At 42.3% G+C, this 21,416-nt stretch overlaps 1 protein-coding gene across 2 annotated transcripts; it reads left to right on the forward strand.

Annotated features, from left to right (window-relative positions):
* Window positions 1–4,127: 4,127 nt before the first annotated feature.
* On the forward strand, window positions 4,128–19,607 carry LOC121320085 (nuclear protein MDM1-like). Of its 2 annotated transcripts, XM_041258268.1 has the most exons (15): window positions 4,128–4,272; window positions 5,270–5,369; window positions 7,423–7,766; window positions 9,231–9,365; window positions 9,993–10,163; window positions 11,041–11,324; window positions 11,433–11,529; window positions 12,254–12,292; window positions 12,784–12,959; window positions 13,266–13,517; window positions 13,977–14,140; window positions 14,674–14,810; window positions 16,026–16,275; window positions 18,173–18,241; window positions 19,118–19,607. In XM_041258268.1, exons 1-15 carry the CDS (start codon window positions 4,255–4,257, stop codon window positions 19,225–19,227), a joined length of 2,346 nt encoding a protein of 781 aa, XP_041114202.1. In that variant the 5' UTR covers window positions 4,128–4,254; the 3' UTR covers window positions 19,228–19,607. The 2 variants fall into 2 exon arrangements, with proteins under 2 accessions (XP_041114202.1, XP_041114203.1); XM_041258269.1 differs by lacking the exon at window positions 12,254–12,292.
* The last annotated feature ends 1,809 nt before the right edge of the window (window positions 19,608–21,416 follow it).

Genomic DNA, 21,416 nt, shown 5'->3' on the forward strand with positions numbered 1-21,416 from the left:
GCTGGACAAGGATGTGACAAACTTCCTGATGAGAACAGGAGGCTGATCACTGCATTCACACCATAACCTCGAACCCCACCACCCCCCCAAGTGGGGAAACAGACGCCTTCCTTATAGCAGCTTTTAAAAAGTGCAAAATAAAACAAATAAATACAAATATCAACTGTGATAAACATAACAGTGTTTTTTGTTGTTTTTGGTACTTCCAATAAAGATAGTGGAATGCAATCCTAGGCAGAGTTTAGTCATATGTGATCTATTGGCATTATAACATCCAGTACTTTTAACCATTTAAATATTTTAATATACTTATACTAATTATGTTAATTACCTAACTCGTTCTTGCTGAGAACTGAACTTTTTTATACATGTAATGTGTGGGAGGTAGCATCTGTTCTTTGTTAAGTAAGGATTTACTGACTGCCTGCCAAGTCAAGATAGGCCAAAACATATGGAAGGTCTGTGTTGGAGACGGGAGTGATAAGGAAGGTCCATTGTGTGGGAATGTGAATCAGGAGAAATAGGTGAAAGATCAACGCAAGCCGCTGCCTTCTCTTGCTTTGCCCTAGTAGTTGCTTGGGGATGACCCAACAAAGACAGAAAGTAAGACTGATAAAAAGGTTGGCTAGACAGCAAGACTGAGACAGACTTGCAGGAGAAAACACAGAGGCAGCTGATCTTTTCCAAAGCTACCTCCTGTTGATGAACAGGTCGCCTGTGCTCCCACTAGAATCTGGGGGAATAGCCACGTTCAGTGTTATATTTGCTGCTTATATGGAATGCATTTATATAGAGATTGATAATAAAGTGTTGATTGTTGTGCTTCCTACACCTTCGGCACCTAGTCTGACATCATTAAAAGGTACAGCCACCCTACTCCTGGTACCATAATCTTACATTATGTATATTCTTTAACTAATGTACCTAAATGTTTACTGTGCCTTTCAGATATACTCCTAGCTCTTTAGCACCACCTACTGGCTAGGACACATGTACACAGATCAAAGAGTTTCGTACCTACCTACCTGCATCTTCCCACAACTCATACCTGGGAACCTGAATTAATTTCATCAAACCATGAATAACCATGATCCAAAACCTGCAGTAGCAATACCCAATCCCTCTTGGTTGGTAAGGCTACAGTTCAGAATATAACCAGGTAGTACTACAGCGTGTGCTGAGACCAGAACTGTGACGAAAAGAGCTTGTTTGTATTCAACGCTGCTGGCTGTTTAGAGACTACTCTGTCCAAATGAACAGGCAGGCTATTGACAAACGCCAGGGCGACATACATCATCAGATTCCTGTGCTCCACACTGTACTCTTTCTTCCAGAGCTGCAGGTTAGTGGTGGCGAGCAGGGCCTTACTCCAGTGCACCAGCCCCACAGCGTTCCGGTTCTGGAGCGTCCTGTCTCCGAGGCTGAACGCCTGCAGGATCTGCTCCAGCTCCCCGTTGATGTAGGTGTGGACGGGATGCCCAAAAATCCTGCGCTCCTTCACCAGCTGGGTCCAGTCCAGGCTTCTGTTCGGAACCAGTGACGGCCAAATGACATTTCTGTTCAGAAAGTCCAGGTAAGTGACCCGCTTCCCCCTGGGCATGCACCTCCAGCCTGCTCCTCCTCTCCAGAGCTGTTACACTGTATCAAAGGGACTCCAGCACTTCTCTTCCACTCCAGAGCTGTTACATGCTATCAAAGGGACCCCAGCACTTCTCCTCCACTCCAGAGCTGTTAAACGCTATCAAAGGTACTCCAGCCTGCTCCTCCTTTCCAGAGCTGTTACACAGTATCAAAGGGATAGGTCCCTGGCTCTTTACTACACCACCTGGCTCTTCACCGGCCTCCTCCTGTGGTGGATGGCCCCCGGTGCAATGCTGAGTGCAGCTCATGTCTGTGTCTCTGTGTGGGGCTGAGGTGTCTGCCAATGGACAGTAGCAGGCTGGCTCCCCAGCACAGTCCCAGGCTCTAGAAGCAATATGCTGGCTGCAGACCAGAGCATTACAATGAACTGTTACACAGCAGAGTTAACAAACATTAAAGCCATCTCACAGACTTTCAAAAAGATCTGCTTTACTCTCAAAATGAAGTGGTGAAACCGTACTCCCCTGATTGTCTAATACTGTACACGTCCATTAGAATCCATTGGGCTGGAAGTCTTTGATGTGAGGTTGCACCTTGACTGACGCAATTCCTCACCCAGGACCCCTGAGGGACATAAATAAATGAGATACTCTTCACCTGATTAGTTTAACTCTCAATCACAATTGTGCATACCATACGTGATGTATCACTAAATTTACCATACCAAGTATCAACATTTTAGGTGTCTGTCATCAAATGTGAGTACAGCTGCAGCAATAAGGTTTGAAAGGGAAATATTTTTATCTAAGATCCAGTCTTGCTATATCTGCATGTTTGCAATGAAGGTGTTGGTTAATGAGGAGATGAGTAAGCAAATGAGTAAAACAGAAGCCCTAATTATATTGTGTGGGTTTCTGGGTTGGCAGAGCTCATCTATCTTGACTATGATGCGATGAGGGCAGCCGGTCACCATGGAGATCTCTATTGGTCCTTATTTACTGACACAGTTGACAAAGGGATTTATATTTATAAAGATGTCACTCAGCGTTTCCTCCCCACTGAGTTGTCTTATTTTTCCAAGTAACCCAGATAGTTTCAATTGAAGCCATCATAATTCAAGTAGATTCCGGAGCACAGTGTGGTTGAAGGTTCTGGACAGAGTTCACAGGCTCTCACTTGAAGGTTCTGGATGGAGTTCACCGGCTCTCACGTGAAAGTTCTGGATGGAGTTCACAGGTTCTCACTCTGACTGGGGAATACAGATTCCACTCCAAGAAGGTTGGATTTACAATGTCATTCTCTGCCTGCCATTTCAGCCACTTACTTCCAAGACAACATAACTCAAGAAGCTGTACTTGCAATGCTTTGATGTGTGTGGTGAGACTTCCTCCATTTTCAACAAGTGGTATCATCACACCACCACCCTCAAGCTCAGCGGCATACTGCCCTATTCATGAACAACACTGGAGTGGCAGAGCTCAATATCAACAGCCACTAACCTGGCACACTGAAGACAGCACCAGCACTTTGAATATAGTCCTTAGTGCACGGCTTCACTCTGAAGCAGTAGGGCAGCCTTAACTCCACTAATGCAGCTCTGCTGTTGATGCTGCCCTTGAAACCCTGAAGGAAAGTTGAGACTGGTATCTGTTGTACTTGACACTTGTTCTTGTAAATGTAGTGCAATGCTATGTAATGGCATGGCATGCAGACTCATGATGCACAGAGCACTGACTTTGACATTTTCAGTGCAGTGCACTGACTATCTATGACATCATAACACTGCAGGCCATACATACAAAGGTCAATGCTGACACTTTTCATGATGAATCACAGTATTTATCACAACTATATTTACAGTTTTCATTAATTTATCCTGCTGTGTTTCTGTATTTGTTTAACAGTGAACCATAACAAAGCCATATACACAGCATTTGCCACACAGCATCCCCATTGCTGCACAGCTTGAAGCAGCTCTCCTTACTGTTGTGTTTCTGGATGATGTGCATACAGTATGCCTCCAAGACAGTGGCTCACAAACTTTGCCCTCTTTTTGTCCTTTTTCCACAGGTGAAACTGGCTATAGATTTGTTTAGTTTTCTTTAGATATGCATAATATTTACATTGATATTTTTACAAGGGTTTGTTCTTTCTTCAGTTGTTATTAAGCTGTGGGCTCTTGTTCAAGACCACATCTGAAAAAGTCTTCAATAAATGTATTGAACATGTTCATTACAGCAAGATATTATATATATATATATATATATATATATATATATATATATATATATATATATATATATATATATATATATGAGTACTGTGCATCATGATGACACGTAGTACAGACTCAGTACTTTCATTCCCCGGAGCAATATAATCACAGATTATAAAATTCAAGAAGGCATAATCAAACCTGTACGTATAACCAGGAGAGCCACAGTGCCGTGCTGTGTGAGTTTGCTTGCAGAAACCACGTGCTTCGCTTCAGAACAATAACAGTTTAGGAAGAGGGATTAGCAGCGACTCCTTAGTGCGCCTGCGCCGCGTGTCGAGGGACGCCATGGGATTTGCTAAGGAAACACACAACACAGCGGCTGGACGCTCATCAACAGACAGTTTCTGCACAGAGCAAAAAAATCCGGCAGATTTCTACAGTTTTGTTGCTTGAAAATGCCAGTCCGGTTTACGGTAAGCGTTGGTTTGTTTATTTCACTAAGTCTTCTTTGTTACCTGATCCACTAGGTTACTTTTCATTTGCATTGTAACGAAGAGAAGTCCCCGCACTTAATACGTCACCGCTAGTTTGTTGTATTGTTGTTGTTGTTATTATTATTATTATTATTATTATTATTATTATTATTATTTATTATTATTATTTAAAAGCCATAGTTGGTTTCATTTTGTACACAGGAGTTTCCTTGAGGTTAACTAAGTGAGGTACTCTGTAGCCAGTGTTCAGGCACACGTAGAGCGGAAACTGCCTTTCAAATATACAAAGCTGATGTGATCACTCCAGATTTTTAATAATGTATTTCAAAAACGTTACCATTTCTGCATCATTATTATCGGTGTGGTGTTGCAACACACGTCTTAAGCGATGCATCTTTCCTTGTTACACTGTTTAAATGTGAAACACTGCCGATTCAGAGAGGCGTTCACAGTGGGTAAAGCGTGTCTGTACAGCAGGGGACGAAGGTGAATGAAGGGAGAAGATGCGATTTGATTGGAATTAAAGCTAGCACTGGGCGCTATAGTTCCAGTTTTTTCTTACAGATGCACACGACATTTTTAACCCCAATACAAATAAAACGTTTATTGTCCATTTATTATTATTTTTGTTTTATAAAGTATTTTCACAATAACAAACCTAACCGATGGGGTTGTATTTTATAATACAATTATCATATAAAAGCGCCTGTGTGCGGGTGCAGAATGCAAACTACAGCAGGTGTCTTCCATTTCCACACTCCAGCAAATCATGCATGACTGGGTGTGACCTTTGAACTCGCCCACCTGTTCCACTGCATGGGGTGGCTGTGCCAATGCCAACAGCTGAAGAATCAGACAATCAAGGGCAATGCCAGTGAAATCCAGCTAGCATTTATTAATTCTTGGCTATTTTAATTGAAACACAATATCTGACATTAATATCTGACATATCTGGTTGCTGCTGTTTGTTTTTCAGGGTTTAAGTGAATACAAGAAGAACTACAAATGGAAGGGTTTGAGAAGCCCCTCCCCAGAGCACAAAGCCCCCTGGGCGGGACTGCGCTCTGACCAGCTGGGTAAGCAGAGATCAAGAAGGGCCACATGTTACCACAGCTAATCATACCAAGAGCCACACACACTCTAGACTAGCCATTTATATAAGCGTAATGAGAGAGCATAATGAGAAGGGCATTACCAGACAAAGGTGTTTAGCACAGTGAGAAGGGCATTACAAGATGGTAAATCCCTCTTACGAGGGTTCTATTTCTATTTGAAAATGGATATGTTAAAAACATATCACATTTTTTGTGATTTTTCTGCAGCGCTAGTTTTTGTTGCTAATGAATAGAAACAGTTTCCTCAAAATAAATAAATAAATCAGGGGTTTGCTTTAATTCTCTGTGTGGTGTGATATCCTACAGGCTTCAGTACCCCATCGGTGGACGATGTTGCGTCGTGGGTATTTCCAGTCACCTAAATAATATCTCAATACTAAACCAAGTCTTCTCCTTACATGGAGCTGTTCTTCAGTTCTGGTACCTTGTGCACAAAAGCAAACAATGTTTGTAAAACAAGTGAATGAATGAAATCCCAGAAACGACATCGCTGCAGTGCGGCAGAGTTCAGAGAGAAGGGGCGGAGCAATCAGAATGTCCATGTTTGAATTGATTCCATCAGAATTTTCAGTTATGAATGGGCCCCCCATCCCCATCTACAGAATGGCGGTAACTTTTTATTTTTGAATTGGGATTTGAGAGGAGGTTAATGTATTTGTGTACATTTCAGTGTTTAGATAGACAGATAGGACGTCTACATTGACAGACAAGCTGAAAAAAAGGTAAAATACATAAATGAATATTTGAAACCGTGATTAAACATAGTTTCAGAGATAACATCCGAGGTCCTTTATCAGAGATTGGGGACATCATACAGCTCCGATCTCCGTGGGCTAATTGTTTGTTACCTGTCCGTGACTACACAGTGATTTCTACTTCTTCTCCTCGTTGACCGTTTTTTGTTTGTTTACATTCCCCTAGTTTGTTTTAGCTGTCGGGACACAAGCCCACCCTGTCTGAAACATGCGCTTAGCTCTGTTATGCTGAGGAATTTTTTTTTGCAATTTAGAATAATGTAATACATAAAAAATGTGCTTAAAAGGTAATACCATTATTGCGTTAAAGAAATCTGTTTGTAAGCCATTGTGCTTTGAGGTAGTGTTGCACTTTCTTGGTCATTTCACCTGGAGAGTGAGACTGTTCCCACCCCTCCAACACCTTATTTCCTGTTTTTTATCAACCGGTTGCTTTCCCTATTGACTGACATGCTTTCAGCCAGTAACATGCTTTGACCCAGAACACACAGGTGAGGTGAAATGAGCTATAAAGTGAAGCAGCACCAGACTTCCTGAGAGGAATGCATGGAAACGGAGAGCATTCTTTAAGCTGGCGAGGTACCAGGTATCATGATTTCAAATGAAGAGCCCAGCTTGCTCTACAACATGGATTTATTTACAAACTGCACATCTGAGACTTGTGTAGTAATGGAATGGAAGATTTATTTACTTATTCAGTTAAGCCCCTTTCTCACTGGCACTCCTACCCAGGTCACAGTCCTGCGCGAACCCTGTGAACCGGTGTGAAACCACGTACCCGGGTCATACTCGGGTTAAACCCGGATCCCAGCGGCCCACCTCAGGATGTGGGTCGACACGCTTTGACCCGGGTTGAGCGAGACAAAATGCGTGACGACCATTCGTGAGCCAAGGCAATAACAAACAGCCACGCCTGCATGACGGTTTCACTGCCGCAAGCAACATTTCTGTTTAGACATATTTTTGTTGATTGAGACACAGCATGGGATGTAGAAACATTTGCTGTAATTAAAAATGTGGCAGACGGTTCATCCAGGCTTGGATGGAAGCGTCAGTAACAAGCTGCTTCCGGGGCATTGAGACTCGCATTGTGTACCTGCGTCTGTCACCCAGGGCAACGCTGCTTTTGATACCTGACCCAGGTAGAGCATGCCAGTGTGAAAGGAGCTTTGGATTCAACAACTTTAACATCACTAAACACAACAGAAATCCACTGTGACAGAAACAGTGACTTAAACACGCTCCTCTGTGCATCACAGGAATAACCAAAGAGCCCAGCTTTATTTCCAAGAAGAGAGTGCCTCACTGTCGGCCGCAGATCTCCAGGTCCTTTCAGTGGGTACATGGAGGCGAGACGCCACGGCACTCTGCTCCACGGAGAGAAGAAGCGTGCAGTCCTGTAAAAACACACACCCCCGTTACTGAGGACCAGACAGCCCCTGAAGGAGTCCAGACTCCCCTGGGCCCCCGGGTCCCCAGACTACCCCGATCTCAATCCATGGAGCCGAGACCAGACAGAGCTCCGCACTCGCCCTTAGTGAACGGCAAGAGCCTGCCTTCCCTTACCGCCGAGAAGGGCGTTCCGGCTGCCCAGGGTAATGGAGTAAGTACAGCATACATAGTCAGTGTTTTTATCTCCAGTGCTGCAGTTATTCTTTAATGCTGTGCATTCAAATATTACCTGTTAGAGCAACAGTGGCACTCGCGAGACATCAAAACACAGATACAGAGTTCAGTACAACCCAGACACTCATTCATTAATGGCCTATTGGTTGAATGTTAATGCTGGTTTTTTTAGAATTGAAGATCAGAGAGCAGCGCAGTGTTTCTTCTGACAGCGAGTTCTTCCACAGATTAATATTGCAGAGCTGGTTATTAGGGTACTTCTTGAAGTTACGGTTTAAATTTGTTAAAAAAATGAAGTACCAGTTAGAGACTACAGACAACGTAGTTAATAATAATAATAATAATAATAATAATAATAATAATATTTTTAATTTTATATAGCGCCTTTCATAGTGGACCACCATTACAAAGCGCTTTACAAGGTACGAGACTAGGGTGTGTGAAGTATGCATCAGCTGCAGAGTCACTTACAACAACATCTCACCCGAAAAACAGAGCATAAGGAGGCTCAGGGTCAGAGGAAGAGGAAGATGGGCCTCACTGCAGGACCTTATTGTGTCGTCCCACCCCCCCTGTTAATTTAACCCTTATTTATAAACATCAAACATATGAAATCAAGTCTTCAGTATTGAACTGTATTTAATTGTCAGAATATTAGCATGTATGAAACAGTACAGAATATGAACGTGTTCTACTTGCCTGGTTTATTATGTGTACATCTTTATATCCAACACTACAGTATTTTTTAATCATAAACAAACAGGTTTAATCACTAACCCTACCAAGATTCTCCAATTCTGCGATCACAGAAATTATTACAGAAATCTGCACAGACATTTGCCCGTGAGCAGCTGCACCTGCTGCCCCTGCTATTCCTCCACCACTGCTCAGGGTCACACAATGAGTCAGTGGCTGACCTGGGATTTGAACCAGGGACCTCCTGGTTATAAGCCTGTTTCTTTAACCAAAGGACCACACAGCCTCCTATAAGTTGAGCATATCAGTCGTTGTGTAGCTGAAGTTGTCGTGTGTGTGTATGTATACCCGCATTCTAACAAATGTATTGTTAGGTTCACTTTCTATCATTTGTCTGTTTGTCACACTTCTAGTGACATTTTAAAACACTGAATTGTAAAGATCCCATATGACCACAATACAAATCTCACAGTCATGTACATTTCATACTTGTAGATGTACTTGGAAATTACACCTGCTTCTTGTGCAATGAACCACAGTCTAATGAATGTAATTTAGGATCCCTTGAGCCCTTTTGCTGTTGAGTTTGTTTTTCCTTTCAAACATGCTATCCTAGTGTCCACTAAAGAAATCTCCTGTTTGCCAGCCTTGCTTGCACTTCAGTAGTAACTTCACCTGGGCAGTGAAACTGACCCCCCCCCCCCCATGCTGTCTGGCATGTTATTACATTACTGTTGCCCTGCAGGTTAACAGGGTCCTGCAGAAGAAAGCTGGGCTGAAGACAGACGTGCGCAGGAGTGTAGCCCGAAGCTCGGAGTACCAGAGACAGTTCATGTGGAAGACTCCATCAAAAAACTCTCCGTTACTGGCAGCAGAGCAGGTACCCACAGGCCTGTGAAATACATTCACTGCAGTGCAGAGCACACAAGAAAATAATTTAGTCTTCATATTTTTCACGTCTCCTGTAAGATTAATAATGTAAGATTAAAGTTGTGTAAAGAAGGACCAATCTTCAACATACAGTATCTTCATAACTAATTTTGCTTTTGTCCACCATTAAACGGCAGAATTCTTTCAGTAAAGTTCAATTAATAACGCAGTGCTATCTGTTTTGTATTACATAAGATGAGCTTCCCTCATCTGACCAGAAGATGGCGCCAAAGAGTTATGTAAATTCCATGTGTTTGGAAGTTCCCAGTTTGCCTGGATGGCTGCCGAATTACAGGGGAAAAAAAAGCAGCACAACTGTATTACCAAAACAACTTACTTTATAGATTAGGTAAAGTCAAGACCAGGTCATTCATAGTATAACAAGTATGCACATGTTTTTTTTAAACGAAATCTGTAGTTACGTGATTTGCCTCTATAGTATTTGCTGAGTCATCTTTAAATATTAATCTGAATGACAGGATATGAGGGGTGTAAGATAATATCTTAACTAGCATGTTCACCATCATCAAAAAATGCTTTTTAAACGTTCTTCCCGTTGCTTCCATTTTCATATCAGTTGGTTTACAACAGAAACAAGGAGGTTCCTCCGTTCAAGTCGGGCAGCTTTGTGCGTGAGAGCGAGTACCGGAGGAACTTCAAGAGCTCCCCTCCCCCAAAAGAGCTGAGACTGCGCAAGGACCTGGAGGAGCGAGAGGCAGAAAACATCTCGCCAACCAGCAACTCAAAGGTATCCTTCAAGATACTCACACGTGGCTCCAAGCTGGTGATGCGCCCACACACCTCTGCTTCACTTACTCTCAGCTTTGAGAAAGCACCTCACCTATCTAGCTATTATCAATAGACACGATATGATACATCTCATGATATGGAGGCACCTCACCTACCTAGCTATTAGGGGTGTATCCATAGACCCAATGTCTTACATCTCATGATATGCAGGTCGCAATATGTTATGGATCACGATACGTGATGTTTCTGATTGGCTAGTATGATGCATGATAAGATGAAATTCTAAACACAAATTCATAAAACACATTTATTCTTCATTCAAGAACTGACAGTGAGCTCTGCTTCATCGATATATGAGGACTTACGACAGCCCTACAAGCTACAGGGTTATGTAAACAATGCAGACTGAGTTGGATGGAGCTCTGATCCAGTATGGCTGACATCATGTAGCTGTCGTTCTGATACACATTTACTTGTGGCTGTATCTCACAAACGGTTTTAAAATGCATAAATATGCCTTGTATTCACTGTATAATCGCTACTCATTTATCTAGTTTATTTGAATATCTGCTTTCAGCTACAGGGCCTTCTCTCCATCATGGCAATGAGTCAATCTGTGGTCTCTTTTAGTATTTCCAAGTATAGCACTACTGGGGTTTTTATAGTTATGAAATACTAAAGAAACCAACGTTTGAAAACATTACAAAAGACTTCTAGTCTAAATGTTTGTCATTGAATTTGAGTTTTATTATTTCTAAATGTATCTCTATTGAGTGTTTGTTTAATAGTTCTGGTAAAATAATCTGAGGTGGTAGTCTTCCTAGAATTAAAAAATATATATTTATTTTATGTTTTTTCATTTCCTTTTTATTCAGTGTGAAAAGAATAAAAAGTACAGTTCACTCCAGAATAGGCACGTAGATAAGGAACCACAGCTGGCTGCAGAGAAGCCGGTTTTGAAGCAGCGTAACAGTGAGGACCCACAGCTGGCTGCAGAAAAGCCAGTTTTGAAGCAGCATAACAGTGAGGACCCACAGCTGGCTGCAGAAAAGCCAGTTTTGAAGCAGCGTAACAGTGAGGACCCAAAGCTGGCTGCAGAGAAGCTGGTTCTGAAGCAGCAGAATCCACAGAGGCTGTTTTTTCCTCACAGAGGCTATGGGTGAGCAGTACCTTTTATATATACTTGAGGTCTGACTGCAGGTTTGTGTTGAGTCAAATGAATATGTGTGCGGAATATAGAGCCTAATTATTTTGTGTTACCTTAAAGGAAAATGAAGTCAGAATACAAGTCAAACTTCCGGTCTCCTGTGAAGTACAGCTATAAAGATGGAGCCTGGATAAAAGGGCGTGTCTCTTCAGATGAGGTGTGTTCATCTTTCTCATTTAGGGCAGGTTTGTGTCCCGTCTCGTCCTGTCCCCCCTGCCACAAAAAAACTGAACGCATCCGCAACCTGCTTTTGAATGCAATGGGCTTGTTTTGAAGATGCAAAAGCATAGGTACATTTTGCCAAAGGAATTCATTCATTTCAGAGAGCAAGTTGTTGCTTCATGTCATTGTGGTGTTTTTATTTATTTGTTCGTTTCTCTTCTTGTTTTGTGGTGTATACACACATTCTGAGCAGCTCTGGGTTGTGTTGCACCCACATTGACTTACAATGTTTTCTCTGCCTTTACCTGGCTTTGAACTTTAACAGTACAAACCTAGCTGGAAACTACTCAGAGCAAGCATTGAACTGCTCCTTCCTGCAGCTCTGTGCTTGCAAGTTTTATACTGTTCATATTTGACGTCCCTCAGAACAGACGCGAAGGGCCCATAGGGTTTACTAGTGGCTGGATTGAATTAGTTTGCAGTGTACAGATGAGCGCTGCTCTCCTTTTCTAATGCTGGTGATGTACTGTATAGGGTGCAACTTCACCCCTCCTGCACTTCAAGTGCCTCATGTAGACTGGGAAGTCAAGGCAGTTATCCAGCAGGGTTCAGTCCTTTGTCTTGCAGTGCTGTGCTCAGGTGTCTGTATGAATACAGGAATAATCGAAGCAGTGAAAATGCTGTTGAAGTCACGTGTGCTGTACCCTTCCTCTTTGCAGGATTCACAAAGCCACCTCGCTTACATGTGGTACAATGAGGTAATCGGCTGTCTGGTTTTATCTGCCTGTGCTTTGTGTCTTTGTGCTTTTTGGTGAAATAAAAAAACTCCCACTAGTGCATACTGCATACTGTGTTCCTTTGGCACTGAAAGACTTAACGCTGCTGTTCCATGTTCTTTGCACTGCATTTTGTATGGCTTTTAATGTCTAGGTAGAGTGAACATGGTTTTGACTGCATACTTGCTTCACTTTTTGGTTGGGAGAATTAGAAATGCATGTCAGTAAACTGTATGAAGAGGAGGACAGGCTCTGGATTTAAACTGCACATATGAAACTGCAAACCGGTCAGCATTGCTTACTTTTAAATACATAAATACATTCTGTGTATACATACTGTATGTGTGTACAAGTGTAATTGTAGTGTATTCGTTTTTTAGTCATGTTTTTGTGTTGCATTTCAGAACTCTTGGATTTGTTCTTGTATGAATCGGGGTGTATTGGCCCTGTTGATCCCATGCCTGTTTTGACAGGTGATGGAGCTGAGGAAGATGGCAGAGGCTTACAGGAAGAGAGCCCAAGGAACCCACTTCTCCCGAGAGCACCTGAACCAGATTCTCTCTGAGAAGAACCGATTCTGGGAAGTGTCTTCCTCCTCGACCCTGGAGGAGTCTGCTAGCGATGACATCAGAGCCCTGGACCTGGCCAGGTATGGGCATCTCCATCACTGCAAACTCTGAGGTTAACAGTGCACAGGATGCATGGTCCTCACCTGATTCAGAGCGCAAGTCAAGTCTGTAAAACTGAAAGTTCTTCAGAAAGATGTATAAAAGTCGTTAAGCCGATGAGAGGTATAACAGTGCTATTTGAGGCCCTGGTGGTCGGCGTTCTAATAAGCTCTAGAGAACATTAATTTTTCTCTATTTTTTTTTTTTTTGCAATCTTATAAACACAGCGCACAGATAGTTTATCCTCATGCATTTTGAATTCAGCAGTGTTTTGGGTTTTTGTTTAGAACAAGGGTTTTGAAGAGAAGCCCCAGCCCAGTGAGGTCTGGTTCATGCTCTCCTGTGCAGAGTGACACTTCTGCCAAGAAGTCTCCAAGCGACGACACAGAGAAAGCCAGCCTGCACAGCAGAGCCACCCTCCCAGTGAGGAGGAGACTGGCCTGGGGAGACGAGGAGAATGAACATGAGGAGCAGGAAACCCTGCAGAGAAGAGAGGGCGAGCAGGCCCAGGAAGAAAAGGAAGATGAGCAGGAGAAAGAGTAAGCACTGACTTGCTGGATCAATTATATAGTAAACTTAACCCTGAACTAAGAAATGTGCACAGCTTTAAGCACAAGTGTAAAGCGCTAAGCATCAAAGTATTCCAGTGCCAGTGGAGCACCATGTGCATGTGGAGCGGTGTGCTTGTTAGGGTTGCATCTTGGAAGATACTTCCAAGTTAAGAACTTTATTAGAAATGGAGAGTTCAACTAAACCATGAACAGTAGTTCTGATCAATTCATGGTAGCAAAACTTTAGTATAACTTTAATTTACTATATATAGGTTAGGACTTGAATTTACTGTATATAAGGTTAGGCAACACCAACAATTTAATTGGACTCTGCATTAGCCAATTGGAATGCAAGTTTCAATCTAGGGGTCTCCTAATCATGTTGTAACCCTATATAAAGCAATTGGTTTAAGTATGAAAATCTGGATCTTTTTTTGTTTTTTTCAGAGGCAAAGTTGCAGGACAAAAGTCATCTGCCAGGTTTGGCTCTGATGTCACCCCTGTGTCTTCAGACGTGAGCAATGAAGATGAAGGGAGACTCCCCACCCCCGAGATGAAGAATCAGGGATGGGCCCCAAGAACTCACCATGATCTCACCACGCCAACAGTTGGTAACGAGTCGCTTCATTCTGATGAGCCGTGAAATGAGCGAGTCTCTGCTACAATGGTTTGTCTTGCAGTACTGGAGAGATCTATGCTAGCAGTAACCCGCAGAAACATTCTATAGTTGAAACATTTAATCATGAGGTATGTGGCAACAGTTAAAACAATCTTTACATAAAACAATAAAAAGACCCAGGACAAACTGGTGGTTATTGTGTTTAAAAAGAATTGTGCTGTCCTGGCATACAGAGGCAGGAACAGTAAGTACATGTTCTCGATATCCTGGGTAGCTTTGCAATGGTCCTGCTCATTGTCGTACACTTTTAAGAAATGCATGTATATGTTAACGTCTGTTCATTTAGGAGCAGCCATGGAAGAAATGTGTTTATCACTGTATACAGCGTTGTTGTAACAGAGAATCGCAGTCCGCGCTCCCTGTTCCAATGCCCTGTCTGATGTCTCCAACATAGACCTTCCTGTATGTTAATAGTTAGTTCATTGTGATGGGTTTGCCACTGATTCTTCTTCTGCTTTCCACAAGGTGGTGCTCTTTTGGTTTCACCACCAAAACTGGAGCCTTCTACTAAACGGGACCTACAGACAGAACCCCCTCTTGGAAAACCTTATTCCCCCCACAAGTACCTTCCCAGAGAGTCTGCAGAGAGGACGTCGGCCAAGGTGAGGAAATGAGCGTTCATTAAAACCTTATCCCCCCCCCACAAGCACCTTCGCAGAGAGGACGTCGGCCAAGGTGAGGGAATGAGCGTTCATTAAAACCTTATCCCCCTCCACAAGCACCTTCGCAGAGAGGACGTCAGCCAAGGTGAGGGAATGAGCGTTCATTAAAACCTTATCCCCCCCCACAAGCACCTTCGCAGAGAGGACGTCAGCCAAGGTGAGGGAATGAGCGTTCATTAAAACCTTATCCCCCCCCCCACAAGCACCTTCGCAGAGAGGACGTCAGTCAAGGTGAGGGAATGAGCGTTCATTAAAACCTTATCCCCCCACAAGCACCTTCGCAGAGAGGACGTCAGCCAAGGTGAGGGAATGAGCGTTCATTAAAACCTTATCCCCCCCCCCACAAGCACCTTCGCAGAGAGGACGTCAGTCAAGGTGAGGGAATGAGCGTTCATTAAAACCTTATCCCCCCACAAGCACCTTCGCAGAGAGGACGTCAGCCAAGGTGAGGGAATGAGCGTTCATTAAAACCTTATCCCCCCCCCCCACAAGCACCTTCGCAGAGAGGACGTCAGCCAAGGTGAGGGAATGAGCGTTCATTAAAACCTTATCCCCCCCCCCACAAGCACCTTCGCATAGAGGACGTCGGTCAAGGTGAGGGAATGAGCGTTCATTAAAACCTTATCCCCCCCCACAAGCACCTTCGCAGAGAGGACGTCAGTCAAGGTGAGGGAATGAGCGTTCATTAAAACCTTATCCCCCCACAAGCACCTTCGCAGAGAGGACGTCAGCCAAGGTGAGGGAATGAGCGTTCGTTGAAGCTGTAGGAAAAAAATGAGTTTCAAAAACAGAACTGCATTGAAATGAATCCCAGAGTACAAAAGGTGTTTTTCTCTCTCATGCTGTACAAGTTTTGTATGTGTCTTGAAGTGCTTTTGATTGTATGGTTAAGGGAGGCCTTTGGAACTGATTGCCAAAATTTGATGAAAAATAAAATGGACTATACTATAGTGATTGGCTGAGGCACTGAAACTTATTCCAGGAACTCATTTGTGAATATGACAAAAACGATACCCGGGTGTTTGTAGTGTAATGTAGTCAACCTGCTGTGGGTGCAGCTGGAACTTTAGAGCTGTTGATGCCATTTAGGAACCTGGCAGCAAACAAAAAAAATGAAGGTCTTTTCTGAAGTGATTTTGAATCTGTGCTTTCCAGGTTGATGTAGCTGGCCCGTCACTGTCTTCCATTGCGGCAGGGTTGAAAACCAGCGACCCTCTCCCCCTGAGAGAGGACCCGAGAGAGGACAGCAGGCTGACCGACTCCCCTCCGGCAGCTGTGAGAACTCCTTCCAAGTCTTCAAACAGCACTGCCCTCATAAACACAGCCCCTGCCTCCCTCTCCCCTCACAGGGAGGCTGTGAGCAGAATCCAGGGGGCTTTGAGGGACCCAGAGTTCCAGCACAATGGTAGGTCAAACAGTACACTGCAATACACTGCAATACAATACAATAGCAACTTCGAAAGCATTGAACAGTGGACCAGAAGCAAACCGCAGAGATAAAACTGAGAAATAAAAGTGCAATATACATGGATCCTTTCTGGATGCAGCTGCTCAATACAGAGAGCACTGTGGTGATCGCCAGCATCTCAGTGCAGCTAAGCTAATTGAGTGGCAAGAAATAAAAAGGGTAGGAAAAAAATTAGATATTGCAAATTAGCTGTTAAGTAATAATTCAATTACTTGTGATTTAATTTTACCTCAATAGTGGGGGTGTTAAAGTGATCCTGAAAGGCTCTGTTCAGTATTCCTGCTGTAATAAAACAGTATTGTTATCATGTTTGTACCACAGCATTGGTGCTGCTGTTCTGACTACAAGACACACCCCATGCGACTGGCAGCTACCACTGTCACCATTTCACACTCATTACCCTGCCTTCACATAGTCAGCCTACTACAAACCAGGAAACACAAAACAAACCCTGCAGCACAATGTACAAATAGGGTATTCCGTGGGCTCTTTGAACAGTGCGACTTGTACCACAAGTGACTGAAGACAGGATTACTACAAGAGCCCTCACGGCATGTAGGTCAGGCTGGCTTGTGGCTGCGCTGGTATTTCAAGAATTCTGTTTTATACCACATCTGTGACTTTTTTTCTCATTTAAATTTGTATTTTACATTGTGAGCATTACCTGGCTGTGGAAATATTTGGTGATGTAAGTCATTCCCCCAGCTGCGGATACTGCTGCCTGCCAGTGCAATCTGTTCTTGTACAGAGACTAGGTCTGTATAGCTGATCAGACACCTGAACTGTAATCTCAGGGGATATCGAAGGCATTGCCTTGAGGAGAGCCGCTTTAGAGGGTGTTACTGCTTCTATTAAAAACTATATACGAAAATGTGTTATACTAATAGAGAGACGGCCTCCAACTAAGTTGGAAAAAAAAACAAGATGGGAAGGTGCAGACTTGATTTCTGTGAATGTATAAACAATTTATAATACAGTAAACCTGGTCTAATCCAGCCCCTCTGCATACCGACATTCTGTATAATATACAATACAGTAAATCTGGTCTAATCCAGCCCCTCTGCATACCGGCATTCTGTATAATATACAATACAGTAAACCTGGTCTAATCCAGCCCCTCTGCATACCGGCATTCTGTATAATTCTGCATCATTTGTGGGTCCCAAGCAGATCCTAATTCAAATAAGTGGTGGGGTAAACGCCACAAGTTGGAGCCTGTCTATTCTGGAATCGGCACGTCCAGGCGATGTTCTCTGCCTGAAATCAGTGGTAATGTGTCTGTGCAGCACCGCACCAAGTCATGTGCTCTTTCTTTTCCAATCAAGTATGTTTTGTAAATACGCAGGGTACAGTACACACGCCTTTGTTTACTTAAAAAAAAAATGAATGCAATCCTTGAATTACAGACTTTACCTGGACTGTACTTCCACTGTATTCTAGTTTTTTAAAGTGTTTAAATACTTCATAATCATTTATACCTTAGATTTTACAGTACCTCTGTACACCAGTGTTTGACCTATTCTGTACAAGCTGTACTATATAATGACCTCTTCTAAGTCAATCACAGACCAGTCTTTTTGTTATATTAATACCACAGTGCCCTCCAAGCCCGTGTCTGGGTTGTGGAAATGGGTTGCCAGGGTGGCCGGTTTGAGTGGATCATGGTATCTAGGATAAGGGGGATTGCATTGCTTTTAAATGGCTTGCCTTCGTCTGGGATCCAGGGTGTGGCACACTGTAAAGAGATCCAGAGGAGGCAGCAGCTGACACAAGAGTGGGGATAACATGTGCAATAACAGTGAGTCAAAATCGTTTTCATTTTCTTTCTACCAAGGTAACATTGGAGGCCCAAGACCAGGCCTGTTTAGATTCTCTTCCAATGACTCTGACCTCTCCAATAATGGTATTTTATTTATTTATTTATCCCTGTTTGGTATTTCTGTCGAATTAGTCTGGCACAGTTTAATTCTTCCACAGTAAAGACTACTCACACTGTACAGAAAAGTGAAAGAGTTAAGCTGGTACAGAAATGTTGTGTGTGTTACTGAAAGAGTTAAGCTGGTACAGGGCAGTGTGTGGTGTGTGTGTTTGTGTTACTGAAAGAGTTAAGCTGATACAGGGCAGTATGTGGTGTGTGTGTTTGTGTTACTGAAAGAGTTAAGCTGGTACAGGGCAGTGTGTGGTGTGTGTGTTTGTGTTACTGAAAGAGTTAAGCTGATACAGGGCAGTATGTCGTTTGTGTTACTGAAAGAGTTAAGCTGGTACAGGGCAGTATGTGGTGTGTGTGTGTTTGTGTTACTGAAAGAGTTAAGCTGGTACAGTGCAGTATGTGGTGTGTGTGTTTGTGTTACTGAAAGAGTTAAGCTGGTACAGGGCAGTATGTCGTGTCTGTTACTGCAGTGCAGTGCATTGTGGGAAGGCTCCAGCTCAGAAACTCCCAGTCAAAACGAGGAGGAGAAGCTCCAGCACTGCTGCCCTGTTATAAAGTCATACAGCCACTTTGCACTGCTGCTGGGAAAAAAAACAACTTCCACCACAGAGTGATTGAGCTACAGAACTGCTTGACCCTTCATCTTAAGTACATATCCCTTTGTTGCGACGACATTGAAAACAGCCGTTTTTTCACAGGAACACATTGTGACAGATCCCCCACCCCCACTGCAGCATACATGATAAATGTACTTTTACACGCTGGGCATGTATGTTAAAGATCAGACTCTTCTTTCTGTAATTACTGGAGCAGGTTAAAGTCACACTCTTCTTTCTCTTCCTCTGCTAGATGACAGAATGTCTCAGATATCTGCGAGATCAGCAGCTTCAAGCTCTCTTGCCTCTGTGATCCTTGAACGCGCTCAGAAGAGGAAACACAACTTTTGGGACAAGAGTTGATGATGTGCACTCACATATTGTTGATCAAATATTTTAAATTGTTTAAATTTATAAGCCAAAGTAATCTTTTGACATAAGTAAATTCTGATTTATTTAATTATCTGATTATTACATTTTTGTTGTTGTTGTTGTTGACTGACAACTTTTGAACTTGGACGCAGATTTAAACCATTTCGTATCCTGAATATATTTTTTAAGCATTTGGTACTCTTTTAACAACATGACATTTTATGAAATCAAAAAGTATGCACTTCTTTAAATCTTAAAAGAAGAAATAGAACCCTTCTCCTGTAATTAGTGCATCTCAAGCATAATGCTATCATGACAGTGTTTGTTATCTTGTAATGTCAGAAATACTCCAAGTAAATGAGTAAATGTTTTCACCTTTTATAAAATTGTTTGCTATTCTTTACCGTTTTTTTGTTTTACTCTATACTGTCGTTTAAAACGTCCACTAAGGTTTGTCAAAGATTTCTAGTTTCTCAGAATTGCAAATCATTATCTTGTAATTGTAATATTATTATTATTTAATATTATTTTTAAGGTTCAATTCAATTAAATTTTATTTTTATATAGCCACAAAGCGCTTTACAAAGGCAAAAACAGTACGTATTACTGAACAACAGTAAGCATTAAAAAAAAAAAGAATAAAAACAAAACAGAATATATAAGCTTCATTATAAAAATATAATTTTAATCTAGATACAAAAAAAAAAATTATGAATAAATAAATAAACAGTGGGAACAATATGGGGGCAAGAAGATATCGGCTCATCTGGATGAAAATACCAGGCTATAGAAATGGGTTTTTAGTTATGCTTGAAGACATTGACTGAAGGGGCTTCTCTAATTGTGATGGGCAAGTTGTTTCATTACTTAGGTGCCATATAACTAAAAGATCTACCATCTGAGGTTTTTTCACAATAATAGGTACAGACAGTAGGCCAGCATCCAGTGATCGGAGCGGGCGATTGTTGACATATGGTTCCAGAAGGTATGGCGGTGCGAGACCATTTAAAGCCTTAAGTTAGCAGCAACACCTTCAAATCTATTCTAAAACTAATTGGTAGCCAATGCAAAGATGCCAGCACCGGGGTGATATGCTTTCGCCTCTTGACCCGAGTTAAAGTTTTAGCTGCAGCATTTTGTACAAGTTGAAGGCGAGAAATAATGTTGTGGTTAGTCCCAATGGAAAGACCATTGCAATTGTCAATCGTAGAGGATATACAGTGGCTTGCGAAAGTATTGACCCCCCCTTGGCATTTTTCCTATTTTGTTGCCTTACAACCTGGAATTAAAATGGATTTTTATTTGGATTTCATGTAATGGGCATACACAAAATAGTCCAAATTGGTGAAGTGAAATGAAAAAAATAACTTGTTTAAAAAAATTCTAAAAAATAAATAACGGAAAAGTGGTGCGTGCATATGTATTTACCCCCTTTGCTATTAAGCCTCTAAATAAGATCTGGTGCAACCAATTACCTTCAGAAGTCACATAGTTAAATAAAGTCCACCTGTGTGCAATCTAAGTGTCACATGATCTCAGTATATATATATATATATATATATATATATATATATATATATATATATATATATATACACACACACACACACATATATACACCTGTTCTGAAAGGCCCCAGAGTCTGCAACACCACTAAGCAAGGGGCACCACCAAGCAAGCGGCACCATGAAGACCAAGGAGCTCTCCAAACAGGTCAGGGACAAAGTTGTGGAGAAGTACAGATCAGGGTTGGGTTATAAAAAAATATCAGAAACTTTGAACATCCCACGGAGCACCATTAAAACCATTATTAAAAAATGGAAAGAATATGGCACCACAACAAACCTGGCAAGAGAGGGCCGCACACCAAAACTCACGGACCAGGCAAGGAGGGCATTAATCAGAGAGGCAACAAAGAGACCAAAGATAATGCTGAAGGAGCTGCAAAGCTCCACAGCGGAGATTGGAGTATCTGTCCATAGGACCACTTTAAGCCGTACACTCCACAGAGCTGGGCTTTAAGGAAGAGTGGCCAGAAAAAGCCATTGCTTAAAGAAAAAAATAAGCAAACACGTTTGAGAGACTCCCCAAACATATGGAAGAAGGTACTCTGGTCAGGTGAGACTAAAATTGAGCTTTTTGGCCATCAAGAAAACGCTATGTCTGTCGCAAACCCAACA

Source organism: Polyodon spathula, chromosome 8 (genome assembly GCF_017654505.1).
Source record: "Polyodon spathula isolate WHYD16114869_AA chromosome 8, ASM1765450v1, whole genome shotgun sequence".
Classification (NCBI taxonomy): domain Eukaryota; kingdom Metazoa; phylum Chordata; class Actinopteri; order Acipenseriformes; family Polyodontidae; genus Polyodon; species Polyodon spathula.

What these genes read in the sequence shown, in the direction of transcription:
- LOC121320085 (XM_041258268.1), top strand. An exon ending in ACTGCGCTCTGACCAGCTGG is followed by an intron (nt 5,370 to 7,422) that starts GTAAGCAGAGAT and finishes TGTGCATCACAG; the next exon opens with GAATAACCAAAGAGCCCAGC. An exon ending in CGCCAACCAGCAACTCAAAG is followed by an intron (nt 10,164 to 11,040) that starts GTATCCTTCAAG and finishes CTTTTTATTCAG; the next exon opens with TGTGAAAAGAATAAAAAGTA.